We start from the raw sequence: 23,035 nt of genomic DNA on the forward strand, positions 1-23,035 counted from the left end.
TACAATCCTCTCTCTTCCTCTCCGATTCTCCTGTCGTCTACCTCCAACTAGCCTGACCTAAACGTACGCCATGCCGCATCACGATGGTCTGCCCTTAGTGTTCCAGTTTCCTGAGGAAGACACCCACTCGGAGTCTCAAGAACATAAGGCGCTTTGGGACGAGCTTGAACTAGCCTTCCGGGAAGACGCCGCGCCTGTCCCCGCTCCCGTTCCGGCTCCCGTCGCCCCGACTGCGCCAGCGCCCATCCCCGTGGCATTGATGGGCTGGGAGCCGCACATTGTCGCCGAGCTTGATCCCACGGGGTTCCACGAGGTCCCCGCCGACTTTCACGCACCCGTGCACCTGCTAGCACATGCGCCTGTGCGTGCCCTGACGCGCACTCCCGTGCCGGTGCCCGTGCACCTGCCAGCGCATGCGCCTGCGCGTGCACTGACGTGCGCGCCCGTGCCGGTGCCCGTGCACACGAATGTCTCCGCCGCGCCGTTGACAGCACCTGTCCCCGCGCGGGTGCCAGTGCCCCCTCAGCGGCATGGATGGCCGCCGTCGACCGCTTCCTTGCACCAACGCCAGTTGCCTCCTCCCGCCAGCTGACTCGCTCCGAAGTCCAGAACATTTTGGCCTTCCTTGAAGCTAGGCCAACGTCCAGGAGTACGCCAACAAAGGCGCAAGATGCCGCCGTCGCCGTCGGTCAGTGGCCCAACGACACACAGAGCACGGCAGAGGAGCCGCTTCCCACCGCGAGACGCCCCCGCCGCCGCCGCGTAATCTAAATTTGCCATGAAAAACATTCGGATTGCCATGCTTAAAATCCGAACGTTTATCATTTCCGTTTATTTTATATCGATCGTCGTATAATTCAAAGTCGGAGTCAGACTGAACAAAATGTATGGTTTGATCGATTGAATGTTCTGCTAGAGCCGTATCAAATTAAATATAAAACGTCATCAAGCCACATGTATTCCATGTCATCCAATGACCTAGACTGCTTCAATGTCGAGCGCTCAACACGTTTAGCGTGCAGTTAATTTCATGCCAAAAATAGTGCTAATCACATGACAACACGCAAATAATATCCTAGTAGTTAATATCCGCATGCACTTAATATACTTCCAAATTAACTTGCATTGCACGTACACACTGACTAGTGCCGCTAGTACGTGAAACTAGTGCCGTGACTTGTGAACGCGTCCAGATATGGTCTAACGGCAACATCGCCCGCGAGTTCTTCCTGTTTGCCCGTGCGTCTAAACACAGAAGGGGAGGAGAGAGAGAGCACACATGGAACCCACTAGTAAGTGAAGGCGAATAGTACTAAAAATAATATTACATGTTATCCATTAATTAGGTTGTGGTAATATAAAAACATTATGTGAACAAAGGGGGTACAACAAACATTGCTATTCTACGTATGTTGCCTATTGACGTGCGGCTTGAAGGCCCGGTTGCATGTTCGATCCTCGTCCTTTATTTTTTAATTTGTATATGGGTCCAAATTTGTTTCATGACATGTGGGACTCTCGGTGTGTAGTTTGTAGCACTTTAATTTGTGGGTCGAAATTTGTTCCATTCCAAGTGGACTATCGGTGTGTAGTTTTGTAGCTTATTTATAATAATTAAAGAGAACAACATAGTTTTTTCAATAATACCATGGTGCGTCGTTGAAGGCGAGAAAGGACGTGTGAGAGCGCGATGACCGAGCCAGAGGGAAATCAACTAGGGGAGTTGCGTGGGTTGCAACGGTGTTTGGAGTAGTTGTGGGCCGAATGCTACGAAAATATAATCTAAACCGACCGGAATAAATGCCTACACCAATTAATCCAAGGTTGGAGTGCCCCTCGCAATGTAAATAGCTCCGGCTTTGCGAGGGATAGAGAGGTAGTAGCTTCAAGGCATGGAAGATATGGTGTGAGAAAGCGAGGTCAATCGAGAGACATATAGATAGAGAGACAAAGTGAGTGTGGTCCGACATTCATTGAACAAATATATATGCTCTGGAGATATATTGTCCGATTGAGCTTTTTGGCAAGGGTGAGGGCTGTAAGATAGAGCTTGAGAGATGATCCAGTCACAGACGTGTAGATATATTTTGTGCGTGGGAGGAAGCAAGGTCAACCGATCACATAGGGTCGCCGTGCGATCGAAAGAGTGAGACGGGTTGGAGAGAGTGACCTAGATAGACGATGTGCGTGAGAGAGTATACAATGTGAATAGGTCAAATTGGGCTCAAACATGGTGATATATCGTTTCTGTCCGAGAAAGAGCGAGGTCAATCGAGACATACGGAGAGAGAGAGAGAGAGAGAGATTGAGTGAGCGTGGCCCACCATGAGGTCAAAAGAGTGGCGGCGGCTTGGATGGACTGACCTAGATAGACAATCTGCGTGAGAGAGTATAGAGTGTGTCGATCGAGGCCCGAACAGGGAGATATATCATTTGTGTGTGAAAGAAAACGAGGTTAAACGAGACTCGGATAAAGAGAGCGAGATTGAGCGAGTGTGGCCCGCCGTGCGGAAGAAAGAGTGAGACAGTCTCGAGGGAGTGACCTAGATATACAACGTGTGTGCGTGCGCACAAGAGGTTGGGGGGCTAGATAGGCAATGCATGTATTTAGCGCGAGAGGGTGAGAGGGAGAGGGGAGAGAGAGAGAGAGAGCTCGGCATGGGGTGCAATGGCGGGTGTGTGAGGTAAATACATTTGGTAACAGAGTGGAAAAAGGGGTTGTGTAGTTGAGAGACTTAGAGATCGAAACATGGAGAGGAAGAATGAACGTGTGTTGGAAACCGATAGCTTCCTAAGGTGGTTATGAGAGGAAGATTGACCGATACAGGAAGTATGTAGCGTTTGTGCGGGGGGGGCTAAAAACAACATTTGAATGTACATAGTACGAGACATAATATCAATGTTTCAATTCAGTGTACATTGTAAGATTTGAACCGAGGACCAGGCATACGGGTAATTATTTCGAATTCGTGCCATACTAAGTTTCGAAAAGTTGTCATTGACTCAGTTTGTTCTGCTATTTTATAGGTCATATGTTTGAATCCATCCAAAAGTTTTCTCACTACCATGGTGTTCATCATATACATATGAATTTGTATTAAAAAAGTAGCGTGGATACAGTGAAATGCGAAATCCACGTTAGAATTGGAGATCGCTACGTGACACACACTCTAATTCAAATAACTAACTACGTGACACACACTCTAATTCAAATAACTAATTATGTGACACACACTCTAATCCACGTTAGCGTGGGTACCGTTTTGATTTTTTTTTCAAATAACTCCTCATTAATTAATTTATAGTACTCCCTCTGTTCACTTTTATAAGACCTTGAAGACATTTCAGACAATGTGCAAAACAGTTCATTTTAAGTTGTCTGAAATGACTTACAAAAGTGAACGGATGGAGTATCTCGTTTCGAATGACTAATTATTGCAAGGAAAACATGGGCATGGTAATACATACAGATTCGTTTGCAAATGAAAGAAGATTCGTTTGCATTCTCAAATGTAGGCGCACCAGGCAGACCAGGTGCGTGTCGGGGTGGACGCTGCTTCGGTGCCTTAAAGGCAACTGCCTTTGGGTCACTGACATGTGGGCCAGCCACCTGTTGGGCCCACATGTCATGGACACAAAGGCAGATGCCTTAACGCACCGAAGCATAGTCCTGTCGGGGTGGTCGCGTGTGTTGGACGGACGCATAGCACCCAGCCACCCACCCCCTCCCCCCCAAAAAAAGGACGACGACAATATAAGTTCGCGCTTCCATGTTTCGGATTGAAATATCTGGCGGCCCCAATTCCAGCCCTGAAAAATCTCTCTTCTCCACCGTCCCCTTCCGCGCCCACATTGCTCAAATCCCTAATTCGCCGCCAACCCTCGAATCGCCCCTCGTCTCGTCTCTTTCCCCACCGTTCCCCTCCTCTATGCCGGACGACGACGACGAAGACGACGGTCGCGCTTCACCACCGCACCGGAGCTACCTCATCTACGCCCTCGTCCACCGCACCGGGTGGTCCACCGACAACGTCGGCTGCCGCAACCGACGTGCGTCACAGACACCGAGTTCCACCGCATCAGGTGCGCTTCACCGACGCCGTCTCCCAGCTCACTGGGGCTACTTCACTGAGCACATCGTCGCACCTTCGCCCCCCGAGGCCGTTGGGGCTTCACCAACGGTCTCGTCCACTGCATCGTAGCGCTCCGCTGCCACTCAAGATCTGCATCCGTGCGCGGCTAGCCAACGCCAGCGCATCACCCTCAACGGCTCTGAAGTGACCCGCACTCTAGCTAGGCGAGCATGCCCAAACGCCGGCCCGAACTAGGTATCCACACATCACTCCCTTGTGCACTATTCTGACGATGTTTGGATATCCTTTCACTGCTCTCTTAGCTTACATGCCTATGCAACTCTGACTTTAACTCTTATTTCTTCTAGAGATATCATCTGAAACAAGCAAATCCATTTTTTAGCGAAGCATGACGGCGCTACGGGATCTGGTACACATCCTGCACACCCGTACAACCTTGTAAGTATCTGTCCTCCGGTACAACATCAAGGTCGATTCCTCTTATTTGATCAACCATTCGCCGTGTCAAAAATGCAGAGGGGGATGCATGGAGCACAAGGCCTGCACATCCAATCAAGTGGTAACATGGACTTGTACATGGAACATCCCAAGCGCAAGCAGAGCTGCAGTGAGCCTGTACAACGAGCTAGCGTAAGTCCCTGCATTTCATTTAATTCGTACTGGCATTCGTGTATGATTTGCGTGTAGTGGCCGATCCACAAATTCAAGTTACCAGGGGTGAACATTTAACTTAAAAATACGAAGGCACTTGCACTCCGGAAATCAACATAACTTGAGAAATGTGAAGCTACATGCACTTTGAAAACCAGCTAATGATCCAAAGTAGTTCAGATTATAAACACTAAATGATGCAAGCACCAAAAAACACAAAATGCAACATGGTGTACAAGGACTACAAACATGGTCCGTACCTGCTTGAATTATTCGTTCTCTGGCTGAAAATATCAAAGTGTAATTGCACGTATAACCAGTGTGCAAACTGCATATCAATATATCTATCCTGCACAAGTATGCCAATAGTTTCAAACAACAGATTAGAAAAGTATTTATGCTATGTTGTCATGATACGGGGACTTTCTGGTAGATGGCCTTGACGTTTCCTCAAGCTATGAAAATGCACTATAATTTGCTTGTCATCAATGCCTGCAAATCTCTGTCTCTTTCAACATAGTAGATCATCATTAGACACTAAATCCTTCAATGAGCTTGCAAAATGCTTGCATTAGATCCCTCATTAGACACTATATGTTCATCACCAGGAGCATGTAAAATGTTTGCATCAAATCCTTCATTAGCAGTCTGTTCATTAGACACTTCAGGCTCAAGAACAACATGAGCTTGTATGTTTGCACTGGAAACTTGATTAGATACATCAGATTCAGTCAGTTCAGTATTGATTGGGGGAGTTATAAAATAAGTAGAAATTGGTTTCATTTTCTCATAGATTTCCTACATACAAGCAGTTTTACAACACCGTTAGGTTTAACTATTGGCTAGAAATTGAAGAGTTGAATTAGATATAATCAGGGATGTGATGTACCTGCTCGTTGCAGATGCTACTCTTGCAAGCTGCGACTGTCCGTTTGCGCAAGCTCGATGCCATGCCCGTGTTGCCGCCGCTTCCTCCCACGCAGGCTACACCCAGGGTTGGATCTTCATCTTCTTGTCCTTCCATTCGCTTGAAGCCCGGGGACCGCCCTCCAACGAGGGCGCGAGGAAGTGTTGTTTCGGTCTGTCCAGCGGCGGCTAGGTTAGGAGCGAACCAGACTGGAGGCTGGAGCGAATGAATTGGGATTTTTCCTGCTGTCGATCGATATGGGAGGCGCTCGTTTGTGCCACGAGCCTGCCATAGGGCCTGCCTTGCACTTATGTTATTGGCCCATCCAAATTGAAACATTTTTCTTCATTTTTTACATTGCCTTCTCGTGCGTTGGGACGAACAAAACTAGCATGGGCCAACCTGGACGACTCAAACTAGGCGCACACTTTCCAGCCACCTGAGGCGGCCGCCCATACCAGCCCCTATGGTGGCGTCGCCCCTTTTTGCGTGTATGATTGGATATTGAAAAATATTCCAGTGGCGCTTTTGATTTACCCACAGAATGGTTGAATTGCTTGTTTCTATGAACTGAGTTCGCCAAAAATGTGAAGGATGCCAGTCTTTTCATCCTATTGTAGATTGCTTAGATCTCGATATGCCAAAAGTAATCACATGAAATATACAGTAAAAGCCAGTGTGATGTGTTTTGCTACAACTAGTCTGACTACACGTCCTCATATAACATATCAAGGACGCACCATCTTACCAGATTAACCATTCGACTTACCCATGCAGTATGGGAAGAAAGAAGTATTGGGACTGCGTATCCAAGCAATTGATGCCATGGACTCCTTCGTACAACCTTGTAAGCGAAAAAGAAGTTGCAGTGTGCCTGTACAAAGAACTAGCGTAAGTTCAGTTACCTGCTTCTCGGAATTTTAGTTAGCCACTTATTGCAAAATTGTTCAATTACGTTGCTTGGCTTAATTTAGTTTGCTACTGATTACATAATGGCACAACCTGTTAATCATATTGTAGACTGCGCCTATCTATGTGTTTGATACTTACTGTTAAGAATTACCTGTTTGCCTTAACTTAAATATCTACTTGTTTGTTTAACTGCTTTGCTGCTGCAACAGCGGGTTACAATGATGTTAATAACTACTTTTCAGCATCCAATTGAAACTCTTTAATTCCTTGTTTGTTTAACTGGTTTGCTGTTATAACTCCCAGTTGAGATGTTTTGCTAACTTCAACTTTTCTGAATCCAATCGGAACTTTAATGGCAAAATAGGTTAGCCCAAGATCAAAGAGCGAGGTCCCCATGGACGTTGCATCATCCCACAACAGTGGCACCAGCCCAATCGTGCATTATGAATTGCCAACTGCTGATGCTCTAGAGGCTAAACTAGTGGTAGAAAGAGATTCTGCTTCTGCACTTAGAGATGAAGTTGACATGTTGAGGAAGCAAACAGCACAATCACAAGCAGTACTCAAGACAACCATTAAATATTTTGTGGATTTCAAAACGAAGCAAGCTAAGACTGACCAGATTGTTAAGGTCCTGAAGGAAAAAAGGAAATTAAATTCCTACTTGGTAAATCATAGGTGAAATGTTCTTTCCATAGTTGAATAACCTTTGTGTTGTTTGTTCATGTAATCAATCAAACCATTTGTTTTAGAGATCATGAAATATATATTTTTGTTTTTTGGTTTGTAATTTTATTTGAGCACAAGTCTGTATTAATTGATAAGACTCAGAGACATTTCATTTGGATTGCTGTGCCAGACCTACAAATATGCCAATCGGGCTGAATGTGCATTCAGCAATAGTAGTAGTATAGATGGACCATAAGTGGCACGCATCGGAAAGGGCCAAGATGCTGGCTAAAAAAAGGATGTTGTTATAGCCAAAAAAAAGTACAGCGGCCTGGCTTATGTATGTTAGTTGATATTATTGATCCATATACTCTATAAGTGTTTATATGTCTGTTAGTTCTGTACATTCTTGGTTGATTGACTCGGTATTTGAATCTTGATACATCGCTTGTGTACATATCTAAATGGGAGTACACATTATGCTGCGTGTGACATTTGAGTTGGACATGAAGTGTTCCAAATATTCAAATTCACCTTAAACTGGATTCTAGTTTCTGAATTTGAGTATCGGCATTTGTAAACCATATTCATATATGACAGTGGAATACATCTTTGTCGTCCTTTTGAAGATATATCAAAACACACAGAATGATTTATAAAGATTCATATAGGAATAAAAATGGATTCGAATTTAGTTGCCAGGGTAAACGTGGATGCTTATTGTCCCAAACTTCGAAAGAAGCAGCAAAATTTCCACTCCCACGTCGGCTGCCCGAAGCCAAGTGTTTGGGAGATGGAAATTACTATCTACCCATTACACGGACAATCCATCGGCCTGATTTCCACTGCTCTAAATAGGGATAGGTTAGTAATTTCAATTAGACGTGACACGACCGCCTCTGAGCCCATTCAAACACGGTGGGCGTCAAATATGGGCGACAAAACTCATTTGATTCAAGCTCGTCCGAAAGACCTCTGTTTCTCCCTCCATTCCCCATTCATACACGGTGGGGGGCAAAACAAACTCGACTCGGCCGAAATCGATGTAGGCAAATATTTTCAATAGGGGCAGGTTTGTAACTTCACTCAGACGTGACACAACCGCCCTACCTGTCAGCCCCGTTCATACACCGTGGGCGCCAACCATGGGCGCCAACCACCCTCTCCTCGCCCAAAATCGCTCTGGGCAAATATTGGCGAGGTGCGAGATTAGCGTCCTATCCTCAACCGACGAGACGTCCAAATTTTAAACGGGGGCTAAGTTCGTAACTTTCCCATATTTCAGACAGGCGCGTCCCACAAACATGGTTCCCCGTACCTCTCCCTCCATTTTCCCATTCATACACCGTCCATGCTAGAACACCCCATCCCCACACCAGCCTCCATCCGCCACCCCATCCATCGCCGCCGTCCTCCACCACATCCATCGCCACCGTCCTCCACCATGCCGGAGCGCCTACCAAGACCGCGTTGTCCACTGCTAGAGATGGACGTTTCTCATCCACGGCGACGGACCAATAGCCTTGCATCGCGTCCTCTCGCTTCATCGGCGCCGTCGTCCTCTTTGCCGAGGCCGCTCACACGACCTTCTCTTCCACCGCAACGGGACTTATCCCCCGATGCACCCGTCTACCGTCGTAGATCTGCTTCAACGCCACCGACAGTCGTCGCACCCCCGATGCCTACACGGCGCCGCAAGAGAGGTGGTACTTCATATCTCCTCAACTTTTTGCTCTCAACCAGAAAATAGATCTTAACTTGGTTACTCTACTTTCTTTTCAGCTCTTAGAATTTAGTTCTTAGTTCGAACCAAACAATGGATGCTAAATATCATTTCTCCGGTTTGCAGCTTCAAATCTGCCATGGCACAACCATAATACGGTTTAATTGATCATGCTTAGGGTTTAATTGATCATGTTGGTTCCGTGGTGGTTTCTTTAATAGAAATCGGAGGGGAAACCCTCTTTTGCTAAAAAAAAATATGCTTAGAGTTTCCCCCTTTTATGATCACTGTACGATCGGAATACGTGCTTCGTGTCATAATAACAATGCTCCACCCATCAAGCTAAACAAGCTTAGTTGTTCAAATACGAATGTGATATTATTAAAACAGAGTTGTTTAATTGGTCAGCTAAATGTTCCTAAATTAGTTTTGAAAATGCATGTTCGCCGCTCGGGTGTGTACGGTGGGCCGGCCCACCCTGGGATTTTGGGTCGTCCCAGGCCCCGATTCCCCTCTGTTCTGCTGCGCGCTTCCGATCTCTACTCGCCCCCAGCCGCCTGCCTCACCGTCGACTTGCCATCCCCGGACGAGATGACTCTAGGAGGAGACGCCGGACTAACAGGAGGCCAGGAGCCGCTCGCCCAACAGCATCACCGCTGCCCGGGAGCGCCGCCGTGCCTACCTTCCCGGTCCATTCAGGGCTCAGGCGTGCAGCACCCACCAAGCCAACCCGATTTATCCTGAGATACGTCCTCAATACTCAGCAGCCACTCCTCATCACCCATTTTCTAATTGATTCATTACTCATTAGGCAGGACTGTCATTAGGGTTTGTTGTGTGCTCAGTGCTACCTACACTTAATGGTTCAGATGTATTTCGGTAATCTTTAGTACCTCTAAAGTTCATAGGGTTTTCAAGATTCCGGCCCTCGAAACAGAAACTAGTCATTTTGGATTGTTGGTCGTAGTGACATTGACCCAGATTACTACTGCAAGCCAGGTTTGTTGACAATTTTACTTGTCTTTCTTACTCATTCGATATAATATCCAATTATTCACGTCGATTGGTTGCAAACAATAAGTGCTAGACAAACTTCTTCATTCAGATTTTGGACGATCTCTTACTGCAGTTACAATTCTGCATACTTGTCCTAGTAAGCTCACAAGTAAATGATTGATTCACTACATCTATGCTTGCCTTGTCATATTTGTTGTCAATATTCTTTTAGGGTGGACCACCCTGTTTCTAAATACTGGAACCGTAGACATGAGTGAATAGTATTTCTCTATGTGATCTCTTCCATCATGTGTGGGTAACGAACACTGCATTGTATAGAAAGAAAGTGTCATTTCCAGCTTTTGCATAGGTTTCGATCTTTTACATGGAATACAATCTGCCTACTTGCTTTGTGTCGCACTACCAACACTCCACCCTTGAAGCTAAACATTACGCCACTCATAATTACTTAGTTTATTTGTTCAAATACAAATTTCATATGTTTCTAATGTTCCTACTTCAGTTTTGAAATGTGTGCCTGCCTGTTATAGAGACATAAGGGGTTTGTACTTCTGTGTGTGGTCTGGTCAGCACAGTTGGGGAGGTGAACTTTGCATATGCAGGGGTTTATAGGGAGACACTCTCCGAGTTGAATCCGCAATGCATTCCATAGATAATCTGACTACTTTTTATGTTTGCATGAATCTCGGATTCTGAACAGCATCATAATGATTATGAGCTTGCGCGCATGAAAAGAATAAAGCAAAACAATGCCATGGCTGTCAAACTTGGCATTAAGGGACTGAAATCAAGTCTGGATGCCATGCAATGCAAACGCTCTCCGCCTACAGATTCATGCTCAGAATATGATCCCAACAGTGATTCTGAGCTAGAGGGAGACCTAAGTCAATGTAGCTCCCTAGTGGAGGAGTAAGAGCAAGATGCCCTATCTTATTCACCCATCAAGGTACTTGCTCTAATTTTCCAAGGTTACATTGCTCGCACATATCTTGCAACTGATGCTTTGCATTGCTTTTACTTTGTTGAACTGCCATTAGCTTAGTTTACACATCGTGTATGTGAATACGCCCTGCCTATCCATTTTCAGTACATATTCCATCTGTCATCATACCATATTTATCCATTCAAATGTTGTTCTTGTGTATCAGACGTTCAAAAGGAAGAGGGCGATTGCTGATCGTGGAGGAGCACAAGCAAAGTATTTGGAAAAGGTAGTGGCACCTGATAAATCAAATAGCCCATTAGGTGTAGTTGCAATATCACCTGACCCACAAAATACCCAACTCTAGCAGACTCTAGCCCTACTACACTGGTCATTTCTGATGCCCCAACTCAGCAGACCCCAACTGCAGCAAACAGTATGATTATGCCAGTTGACATAGCACCAGCTGTACGACGCAAAACCCCCATTCCAGCAAAGAGTACACCAAATCCAGTTGCCAAATCCCTTTTCGAACCAGAGAGAGCCCCAATTGCAGCAAATAGGACCCCTGTTCCATTTCTTCCCAGTTTAGAAGACGAAGCTTATGTTGTTGTCAGGAACTTTGTGCGCATCTTTCCTTCATGGAAAGATTATACCGCAGACACATAACAATTTCCAGTCTTCCTCCGCAACTTACGCGTAAGTAATGTAGTAATGTTATTCATGGTCATTACTGCATATGTTTCTGCTGACAGAACACACAAGATTTCATTCTTTTAAATAGGCGAGGAGCAAACTGGATTGTGATGACGAGCAAGGGCTGGTTGCGCTTTTCAAGCACTCGTTGATGAAGTATCGTTCCTACCTGAGGCAAGCGCACTTCGATGGCAAGCCTCTGAACGAAATTTCTGTAAAGTCCCCGGTGCTACATTTATCCAACGGTGACTGGAATAATCTTGTTACACATTGGTCTCGGCTGCAGCGTAAGGTACTGTCTATGATATCACATGACAATTTGAACTACATTTCTGCATTTGCCTTAATGTCTCACTTGTACGAAAACTGTTAGCAGAAGAACATTCATTCTGAAGGGACCACAGAATCTCGCAACTATACTCCACACTGCATTGCTCTTGTGAGTACCTCTTGCCCTGTATGACCATACTTACTTTCATAGCTGTTTGATTATGTAGCATCACTGCACATGTTAGCCTCGTAATCGTCCATTTGGTGGACATTATAAGATCCGTATGGACTCTTACATAAATTTAGAATCAACCCAATGCTTTTGAAGAGGTTTAACTCTGCAGTCCTCTTGTAGGACTGAACGTGGTCTATCACTGTACTTACATTAACAGCTACTCCCTGCGTCCCATAATATAAGAACGTTTTGTAAAGTACACTAGTGTTCAAAACACTCTTGTATTATGGGAAGAGGGATTGGTTACTTTTGTAGCATTCTGCATCTTATCTCCCTCGCCCACCATTTACTAAAAAAGATCAGATCTATATTTAATCTTACCAACAAGTAGAATACACAGACAATGCCAGTGCAGAAGTGTAGCCCATTGCTCTTGTCAATACATTTTGTCCTATAACGCTTGTACTTCCAGGGATTGGTAGTTGATTATGTAGCATCAATCTGCATCTTATCTTCATTATCCTCTATCCCTTCCAGTATTATCATATCTATAATTACTCTCTACAAAATGTAGAGTACAGGCAATGCTTATGAAGAAGATTCTGTGCTGAAATTCTTCAGTTATCCTTCCCTTGGCATGGAGAAGGGCATTATAAAGCCGGTGTTAACTGTTAATGTAAGTCAGTCCTTCTAAAGCCTTTATCCTCAACAGCTGTTTAATTTGCTCATACTCCCTATCGTTTACTGCTGTTTAGTTTGCTGTTTCTACCAAAATGCATGTTCGTAAGAACCATAAGTTCTAAGTTTTACTTGTAAAACCATATTCCTTATTCATACCATGCACATTACTTAATACTCCCTATATGTATGCTTGTTTTTGTGGATCTATAATCCAGTGTGTGGTGAAGCAGCCCACGTTTGCACCTTGTCATCTCCTGTTTTATCTTACTGATGTGGTTGATGATATGAACAACATGCCATGCACATTATCCAAAATAGATACAATGATTTTCTTTCCCCTTCATCTATGCTTGTTATGTTGACATGGTAATCCAGTAGTGTGGTGAAGCTCCCCGTATTATGAACAATGCCAAATTATGCTATTGATATTTTGAACTTACTCTTTATTTTCTAATTTGAAATTGAATAGAATTGACAGAACAGTTATCATCTTTGTTTATACACGTGCAAAACCTGTCATCTCTCTGCTTTGTTTCAGGGTGATATGCCTGATGGCATGCACAACTCTGCTGAAGGCTGCGAGACAAACCCAACATATATTGCAGCAAAGAAGGCAAAACATCTTGAAGATAGCGAGACAACCCCAAAGTCTTGTCTTGATGCAGTGTTCAAGTTACTTGAGACTAACAGTCAGACAAGCTCACAGAATTCGTTGTCTGAATCAGTTCGACTTCTTCAGTCCCAAGTTCTAGCAGAAAGGCATTCTGCAACTCAACTTCAACTTGAAGTCCTATCTCTAAGAAAGATTGCGGAGAACACCAATGAGAACCTCATCGCTAAACAGCTACACCTAGAAGCTATGACCGACATGCTAGGCAGGTCTCACAGCCTTGCTCAGCAGCTTGCGCAGCAGTTCCCCCGCAAGGCTAACCTTTCTTGAATTGTCTTGGAAGTGGTCTTGGTTCAGTATTATTTTGTTACGCTGCAATGGTGCCCAGTTTTTGTAATCTACTTGTTCGTTGCGCTTTATGATCACTGGTGGCGAACTTCGATGCCCAGTGGATGTAATATACCTTAAATCCTTTATTGTATAGTGTAGGTTTATTCTTAGTTACTATGCCATAATTTCTTTATTGTATAGAGTAGGTTTGTTCTTAATACCTACTAGTTACTGCCATCATTCGCTATCTGAAAAAACATCAGATGTAGTCGACCGGACCGAAACATTCGACTCTAACGGGCCAGGTTTTTAGCGGGCCACAATTGGGCCAGCCTACGTCTTTCTTGGGCCCGAATTATTGGGGCCTTCACACATTGCGCCAGGCCCAAACTTACACCGGCCTATATTTTAGTTGGGCCTTTTGTCGACCCAGCGCTTAGTTTGGCCCAGGTAGCGTTGGGCCATTAACAGGCTGAATATTGTACTGGCCTGTTATGGACGAGATGAAACCACGGGCCTTTAGCAGGCCAAAATGCATGTTGGGCCTCAATTTTCACTAGTCGTCGACGGGCCTTCAGCAGGCCGAAATGTAGACTGGGCCGTTTTGGGCCCAGTTAGCTCACGGGCCGTTACCAGGCCAAAACATATCTTGGGCCTTAGTTGGGCCACTGATATCATGGGCCTTTAAGAGGCTGAAAGCTTAGCACAGGCATCAACGGGCCGAATTACGCGACAGGCCTTTAACAGGCCCAAAGTCATGTTGGGCTTAACTGTTGCCACCTTTAGCATGGGCCGTTAGTGGGCCCGATGTCCCGTCGGACCATATATGGCCCATGGGCAGCACGGGCCATTCCAAGGCCGAAAGTCATACCGGGCTGAAATGGGCCCATGTCTACATCAGGCCTCTAACAGGCCGAAAGTCACCGGGCTGTAGTTGGGCCCAAATATTCGGCGAACAATTAACAGGCCAGATCTGGCTTCGGGCCGCAAATGGGCCCAAATATTGGGTGACTAATTAACGGGCCAGATCTGGCTTCGGGCCGTAAATGGGCCCAAATATTGGGCGAACAATTAACGGGCCAGATCTGGCTTCGGGCCGTAAATGGGCCTTTATTAAGCAGGCCGTTATTGGGCTGGCCCACTAGTACCTGATTAAGTTCTACGGGCCTTTGACTGGGCCGGCCTTTTTAACCTATATGGGCCTTTGTTGGGCCCAGCCACGTGTCGACGTATCATAGGCATGTCTCCTCCAATGGACGGGCGACATCTGGCCCACTGACGAGCTGACAGGTGTTCCCTTCGGCCAATCAGAATTTTACACGTGGAAATTTCCATTGGTCAGGGCTGTTAACGGGTTATCGGATCCAAAATCTGACCCGATAGCTTAACGGCGTTCCGTTACGGTGGATGCCACGTGTCGGTCACCCTTGACGAAAGCACTTCTGTGACGCGCGAGTTATCGTCATGGAAGTGGACACTTCCGTGATGATAATTTTGGTAATGTCATGGAACACTTGTACGACAGCACAGGTATGACTATCTTGATTCTGTCATAAATTTGTCATGGATGTACATGCATGACAAAAAACACGACCTACTGTGACAAACACGTATCATCACGGAAGTTTATTTTTTTGTAGTGCATCCATACCTCCCCCCTTAACTCTGAGGCACGCAGGCACTGTCCCCCTTCTATTGTTATCCATCTTTCACTCGTACAGTGTCACAAGCTAGCCACACCCCTTCCCCCTATGACACACACCTTTCCCTCTCTTCGTCACTTCGGGTGTTCTTTATCTCTGACATATGCATGTATGTGCACCAATCGATTTCCCTCTATGTGTAGACAGGTCTCTCTTTATTTCCCCACTCAAAATGATCGATCTATATCTCTAGTTAAGTCTTCCACTCTTTACCCACGTACACATCGACAGAACTACGACCTCTCTACATAGGACCGCCTACCACACACACATTAATTGTCCCTCCCCGTCTCATCATCCGTGCCTTTCGCTTTATCTATCGACCAGACACGCGTGCCCACGCTCATTATCATCCCTTTGTTTAATTATCGATCTGGCACTTATACTCCTTCTGTGTCTTCGTCTAGTTGGGCTCTCGCATCATCTTCCACCATGCACCCCCCCTCTTTCCTAGCGCTTGTATGCTCGTAAAGCTCTTCCCTCTATGCCTGTCTATCGATATGTCGCGTAAACGATCCCTCCCCCTCTCTTCTCATATATCGGCCCCTACACATACATATACTATGTATTCAGGCCAATCTTTGACACAAACATATGTATAGAGGCATGTCGCACACACCATCTCCCCCCCTCTCTCTAACACACCCACTAGGTGGAGGACATGTATGAAGAGAAGAGGTGCACGCACACACATGCGGGTACACGGTTGCGCACATTTCTCTAAGGTGAGGACGTGATAATTTGACGCATGTTGAAAGACTTTTTAGATGATGTGGCACTAATACTTTCTGTACGTGCAAAGCAAGTATAGGAAAAAATACAAGCAAGTTTTTGTTTCAAGAGATGTCTCTCTTTTTCAGTCAATATATTTATGAATAAAATGATGGGGGGTGATGTCTACTATGCAAATTTATTCTTGTAGACTCGTGTTGGGCCTCTATGCGCAGAGTTTTGTAGGACAGTAGCAATTTTCCCTCAAGTGGATGACCTAAGGTTTACCAATCCGTGAGAGGCGTAGGATGAAGAGGGTCTCTCTCAAACAACCCTACAACCAAATAACAAAGAGAATCTTGTGTCCCCGACACACCTAATACAATGATAAATTGTATAGGTGCACTAGTTCTGCGAAGAGATGGTAATACAAGTGTAATAATGATAGTAGATATTGATTTTTGTAATAGGAACAGTAAAAAACAGCAAGGTAGCAAGTAACAAAAGTGAGCACAAACGGTATCGCAATGCTTGAAAATGAGGTCTAGGGTCTATACTTTTGCTAGTGCAACCTCTCAACAATGCTAATATAATTGGACCAATCCCTTAACGTGCGATGAAGAATCACTCCAAAATTCTTGTCTAGCAAAGAACATAAGAAGAAATTGTATGTAGGGTACGAAACCACCTCAAAGTTATCCTTTTCGATCGATCTATCGAGCTATCCCTATGTTTCACAAACAGCCCAAGAGTTCGTACTAAAATAACAACAAATGGTACACATCAACCAACTCTAATGTCACCTAGATACTCCAATGTCACCACGAGTATCCGTGAGTGGATTATACGATATGCATCAAACAATTTCAGATTCATAATACTCAGTCCAACACAAAGAACTTCAAAGAGTGCCCCAAGATTTCTACTGGAGAAACAAGGACGAAAACATGCATCAACCCCTATGCATAGATTACCCCATTGTCACCTCAGGAATCCGCGAGTTGAATGCCAAAACATATATCAAGTGAATCAATATGATACCCCATTGTCACCACAGATATTCATAGCAAGATATACATCAAGTACTCTCAAATCCATAAAAGTATTCAATCTGACAATAACAAAATCTCAAAGGGAAAACTGAATTCATCACAACAAGATAGAGAGGGAGAAACAACATATGATCCACTATATTAACAAAGCTCGTGATACATCAAGATCGTGCCAAATCAAGAATATGAGAGAGAGAGAGAGATTAAACATATAGCTACTGGTACAAACCCTTAGCCCCGAGGGTGGACTGCTCCCTCCTCATCATGGTGGCCGCCAGGATGATGAAGATGGCCTCCGGTGATGATTTCCCCCTCCGGCAGGGTGCCAGAACTGGGTCCAGATTATTTTTTGTGGCTACAGAGGCTTGCGGCAGCAGAACTTATGAAATAGGGTTATTTCTGGAGGTTTCTGTATATATAGGATTTTTCAGTGTTGGAATCACGCGAAGATGGGCCATAGGGGACCCACTACCGACTAGGGCGTGCCAGGGGTTGGCGCGCCCTGGTGCCTTGTGGGAAGCAGAGGGGCCCCCTCCGGTGGTTCTTTGCTCCATTATTTCTCTTTTCTTACAAAAAAATCGGCAAAAAGTTTCACTTCATTTGGAGAAATTTTATTTCTGCGCGAAATACAACACCATGGTAGTTCTGCTGAAAACAACTTTTGTCTAGGTTAGTTTCATTTAATTCATACCAAAACTGTATAAAATTGTTGTAAACATGGCATGAATACTTCGTAAATTATAGATACGTTGGAGACATATCAGTGGGCGGCATCAATGAAGCCACATGGCACACGTGGAGGTGTTATTTGGTAGCTTCTTGTGTGGATTGATCACACTGATGTGCTGATGGTTCCAGAAAAATGTAGACACTACTGGGTACAATGATGTTACTATAGATGCGAATTCCAGGCACTTAGGCCGTTGGATCAACATCAATGAATGGCTAATATCGCATCACACGTGAAATTGAGAATTTCTAAACTGATTATAGAAATAGCCATCAGCGGGCTACTCATTTTTTTGCTCCTAGAGGTTGAGGGCACCTGGGTCCGCCATGATGGCCTCTGACAATGCGGGCCCATGTACGCGTCCGAGAAACTTATGTAAATCGTCGGGCAAACTCCCGCGCCCCCGCTACACTCAGAAAGAAAGATAAAAACTCCCTCGCTTCCCGCGCTGGAAAAACATAGCCCTCGCCTTTCTAATGGGGATTTCTATAGACCGATCTTGTTAAGGAGCCAAAGCAAGTGTTACCCTTTACAAAATAAGTTATGCGGTAAACTTACAGCCTGTCATGTTGGCGTTGCCCCAACACACGGTCGGTCCGGCCCGCCGCTCACCAAAGGGACGCGCATCAGCTTGGTGCGTAACTGGCTTGTGCGACTTCATGTAAGCAGTAGCACCAACACACGGACGGTCCGGCCCGCCGCTCACTGAAGGGATGTGCATCGGCTTGGTACATCACTGACCTGTGCGACCACATGTAAGCAGTAACATGAAGAGATGGTATGTCCGGCCCGCTGCTCACCGAAGAGACGCGCATCGGCTTGGTACATAACTTATGTTCGACCGCATGTGAGCAGTAGCAAACCGACAGGCCAAGCTCCATCGCCTACCGCGCGCTAAAATCCCAGCCTTTTATTTTAATAATATTGTAGATCCCTTTAATAAATGTAGATCGCACCAAGGAGCTGACCATGGAAATTTCGAATGCTCGTGTGACAGTTTCATGGGTGGGAGGGGCGTGGTGTGGAAGTTTTGTAAAATGCCATGGCACATCTTTTTTTACTGCTATTTTCGTCTAATAACTAGTTTGGATGTTGTTCTTATGGTTATTGGGGCCTTCGCCAGGAATAGCCTCGTGGCGAGCTATTGACTAGTCTTTTTTTCACACGCATTACATCGACACATATCACCTCTCTCCCTTCCCACGCACACACCTACGCTCACGAGTCTCTCGGGACTTCTCGCACACACCATCTCTAGCTCTCTATGTAGATGCCCCCCACATACACTTGTACCCTATGTGTAGTATGTTGTACACGAAGAGAAGAGGTGCGCGCACACACTCATCCTCTCTCACACACGCATCTATAGGGACGAATTGTAGTGTTATCAACCATCTGATTGGCTCTATCAAAGGTTCATGTTGCTCCTTGGTCTTGAGATTAAAAAGTTCAAAATACGGAGGCTTAGCTGGAGGCACGAGGTTTTGGTTAATGTGCGTGCCAACACGGCACCAACACGACATGAGATTGGTCTGCCTGGTGCATAGTTGGGTGAGTACTACTAGAAGTATGCAACACTTCCTAAACAAACAAGCATATACGCAGCTTATATTTAGGTTTACTTCTTACCCAAAGCATCTTATATCCAACGGACACAAAATATCCCTTCCACTGTTGGAAATTACTTCAACTGCTGATGTGATGTTGAAGTAATTGTTTCATCGCCACCAAAATCCACCATCTCTTAAGCTAAAATAGACCATACTAAACCCTACTTCAACTGCTGATTTGATGTTGGAGTATATTAGCATAATACAAGATAGATAGAAGGCACTGTGGAATCATTTAGGAGGTGAGCTTGTCAATCTGAATGTGGAGGGACACCATCCTCGAATATCTAGCCCCGACCAGCAGCTTGGGCGGCACTATGAAGAAGTTCAACTCCTCCACGGTGACGTCACCGGGCTCCTTGCTGCTTGTCACCTCTATTTCCACCTTGATGGCAATGGTCCTGCCTTTGGGCACCCCCGGCGGCCCGTTCGCCCACACCTTGACCGTGCAGTGCGGCAGTGGGGATGCCCCCGCTCTGATGTAGACGACCAACACGACGATAGGCACGCCGATGTCGAGCGCCCCGCCGACAATGAAAAACGTGCGACCGTCGTCCTCCATGAACAGCAAGCGCCATGGCTCCGAGACCGACACCTGCAGCTGGAGCACCATGCCGTACTGGATCATGTGCACAGGCATGGGGTGCACGGTGATGATGTGGTGTGGAGCACCGGCGGCGGGCCCTTGTAGCCGCAGCTGGGAACCGGGCATTTGCAGGGTGCGAGTAGACACACGCTCTGTTGATCGGCAAGCTTGTGGTGAGTGACGTAGAGCCCAGAACCTTCGTGCGGGCACTCAACCCTCGCTGAGGAGAGGACGGCGTCCATCTCCGTGTTGCACACGTTGAAGTTGCCACCTCGCTCGCACTTCTGGCAATACCGCTGGTTCCCGGGGCACTCGCCGCAGCAGTCCATGCAGGCCAGGTGCCCTCCCTTGCACTGCACAAATCAATCGAACACCACATCAATCAAGAAATGTGCACCTTGCTCCATCAGCTGAATGGACGAGATGTATTCAAACCTCGTACATTGGAGGCTTCAAGGGGCGGAGGAACAAGGGGCAGTGGAGCAAGGTGAGGTCCATAGAGACATCCATCATCGGGTCATGTTCCGTCGGTATGATCTCTCCCTCCTCTTGCACCACCATCTCTCGCTTTAGGTCCGGGGCAATAGAAAGATTTACCATCACATATTCATACTTCAAGGTGCATTAAATCAACACATGCAAGGATCAATAGGAAACTCACGACATGCATGCCTCTAATTAATGCATCAGTAAACACAAATTTTGAAATATATCGAGTGCACTGCTTTGATGTGTCGCATCAACTCGTACAGCAAGGAGAAGCTTGATTACAACGCTCTCTCCCTCGCCCATGAGTGTGGTGGCTCGTAGGACAAGGAGAAGCTTTTGCTGCACGCTCTCCCTCTCGCACGCGATGGACCTGCAGCAGTTCATTTGGTGTCAGATGGCCAGAAGTGTGTTGTAGTAGTACCATCATTGTTTGACTTCCTGGAGAGGCGAAGAGCCAATCGCAACCCGAATGTGGCAGTTGTGAACGCTCCTGTGGTTGTCTCATGTGTAGGGCCGGGAGGATCGCGTGTATGTTACTAGTGTAAAGTTGCTCTCCATTAGGCCGGTCATAGTGGGAACATAGCGCTTTCCAAGGCAAATTTGCTTATGTGTCATGTAATTAATGAGGAGAGAGGTGTTTATAGTAACATAATTTGTTACTGTAACACATCGCTTCTTGAGAAAAGATGAGTCTATAAGGTAATAAATGAAGCCACATATGACACTAGTACTACTTTACAGTATGAAAGTACTAACTTAGATTAGTATCATATGCATGACACTTGTATAAGTTACTCACCACAATGACCAACCTTAGGGCCGGTTATTATACTACCCACTATGGAGGTAGTAGTAACATAGCCTAGGGTAGTGTGTAAGTTACACTCCACTATGACAAGTTTACCATCACATGTTCATACTTCAATTTGCAATACATCAACACATGCAAGGATCAATAGGAAACTCACGACATACATTCATGCATTGTAATTAATGCACCGGTAAACACAACATTTTGAGAAAATTGAGTGTACTGCTTTCATGTATCGCGTCAACTCGTACAACAAGGAGAAGCTTGATTACTACTCCCTCTCTCGCCTATGCACGTGGTGGCTCGCAGGACGAGGAGAAGTTTTTGGTTACAACAAGCTCTCCCTCCCCCACGCGGTGGACATGCAACCGTTGATTCGGTACTGTAGAAGTAGTAACATCATTGTTTGATTTATCGAAGCGGCGAAGAGCCAAGCGCAACCCAAACGTGGCAGTTGTGAACGCTCGCGTGGCAGTTTTGTGGTATTTCTTTTTTATTGCTGTTTGCGTCCAATATGTGCCATCGTCAGATGCAGATCTTATGGTTGTTGTGGCGATCTCTAGTTATAGTCATCTTAAAAAACCAAATAATCCCAAAACACTTAAGCGCGGTGGATTAAGTCGACCTCGTTTCTTGTTTCTTGACATGCATAAAGGAATCGACCAATAAGAGGCATGGGTCGTGTATGTTTTTAATGCCTTGAGACTACCTAGCACGACATCCAGCGATCAGTTCATTGCATGCGTATTAATTAGCAAATAAATATTAAGTTCTCTTGTTTTCCCCTCCACCTTGGTCATGGTGCGCAATGTAGTAAAGAGTAGTCTCTTTTTGACATGCATCGGCTTGAATGCCAACAAGGGAGACGGTAGCAGTACCTGAAATGTTGAACGGCCAATGATGAATCCTCATTCAATTAGCATGCAGAGAGAATGAATTGGAGAAGAGAACTGATCATTCCAATCCAAGACAAAAACCAAGTGAGAAGAAGCCACAAGCACCCATGGAGGCAATGGATGCGAGTGGCAAATGGCTGTGCTAGATCATCCAGGACGCTGGCCTGCGGCCCCGCACTGCGCAGCATTTCCAAACGGTGCTGGCGACCGCGGGTGTCATAGCCCTCGTCGACACCGGCTTCGCCTCTCGCATGGATGAGATGATGGTCCGCTCCATTCGCAAGTTCACCATCGTCAAGAAGCGTACATACGACCTTGCCGTACTCCTCCAGCCCACGCGTCCAGGCTCCTCGTTGCCTGCTAGCCTCATCAGCCTCCATGGCAACGACCTCTTTCAAGCACTGGTGGCCCTACAGCTGTCGGACATCATGATGAAGAATGTCCACCTCGAGGCCGCGCTCGCCGCGCAGCGCCTCACCATGCAAGAAAACTTCAACCTACACATCCACGTCTACGAGGAAATCATCTACATAGGCCACTACAGGGCCAGGGACAACGCTAAGACATTGGCCTTCTTCCACTGGTTGGAATCTTTGGACGCCATTGTTTAGAAGCACGTTGACCTCGCCACAAAAGCCGCTGCTCCTCAGCCACCGTTCGGTGGGCCAGCGCCATGAGTCGAGGAGGAAGAGGTCGTCGATGGATGCATGTTTCTTCTTGCCTCTTGTAACCAGCACTGCATCGCCCCGTGGTCTTATTGTGTTAGTGTATGGCATTATTATTCGATTCG

The 23,035-nt window shown here is 45.9% G+C and overlaps 1 protein-coding gene across 1 annotated transcript; it reads right to left on the reverse strand.

The window, feature by feature from the left end:
- Positions 1–19,698: 19,698 nt before the first annotated feature.
- Positions 19,699–20,493, reverse strand: LOC141021926 (uncharacterized). The gene is made up of 3 exons (XM_073497781.1): positions 20,485–20,493; positions 20,265–20,402; positions 19,699–20,160 (listed from the first exon to the last, which is right to left on the reverse strand). The coding sequence occupies exons 1-3, from the start codon at positions 20,491–20,493 to the stop codon at positions 19,699–19,701; spliced, it is 609 nt and encodes a 202-aa protein (XP_073353882.1).
- Between the last annotated feature and the right edge of the window lie 2,542 nt (positions 20,494–23,035).

The sequence above is a fragment of the Aegilops tauschii genome, chromosome 4, assembly GCF_002575655.3.
Source record: "Aegilops tauschii subsp. strangulata cultivar AL8/78 chromosome 4, Aet v6.0, whole genome shotgun sequence".
Taxonomy (NCBI): Eukaryota; Viridiplantae; Streptophyta; class Magnoliopsida; order Poales; family Poaceae; genus Aegilops; species Aegilops tauschii.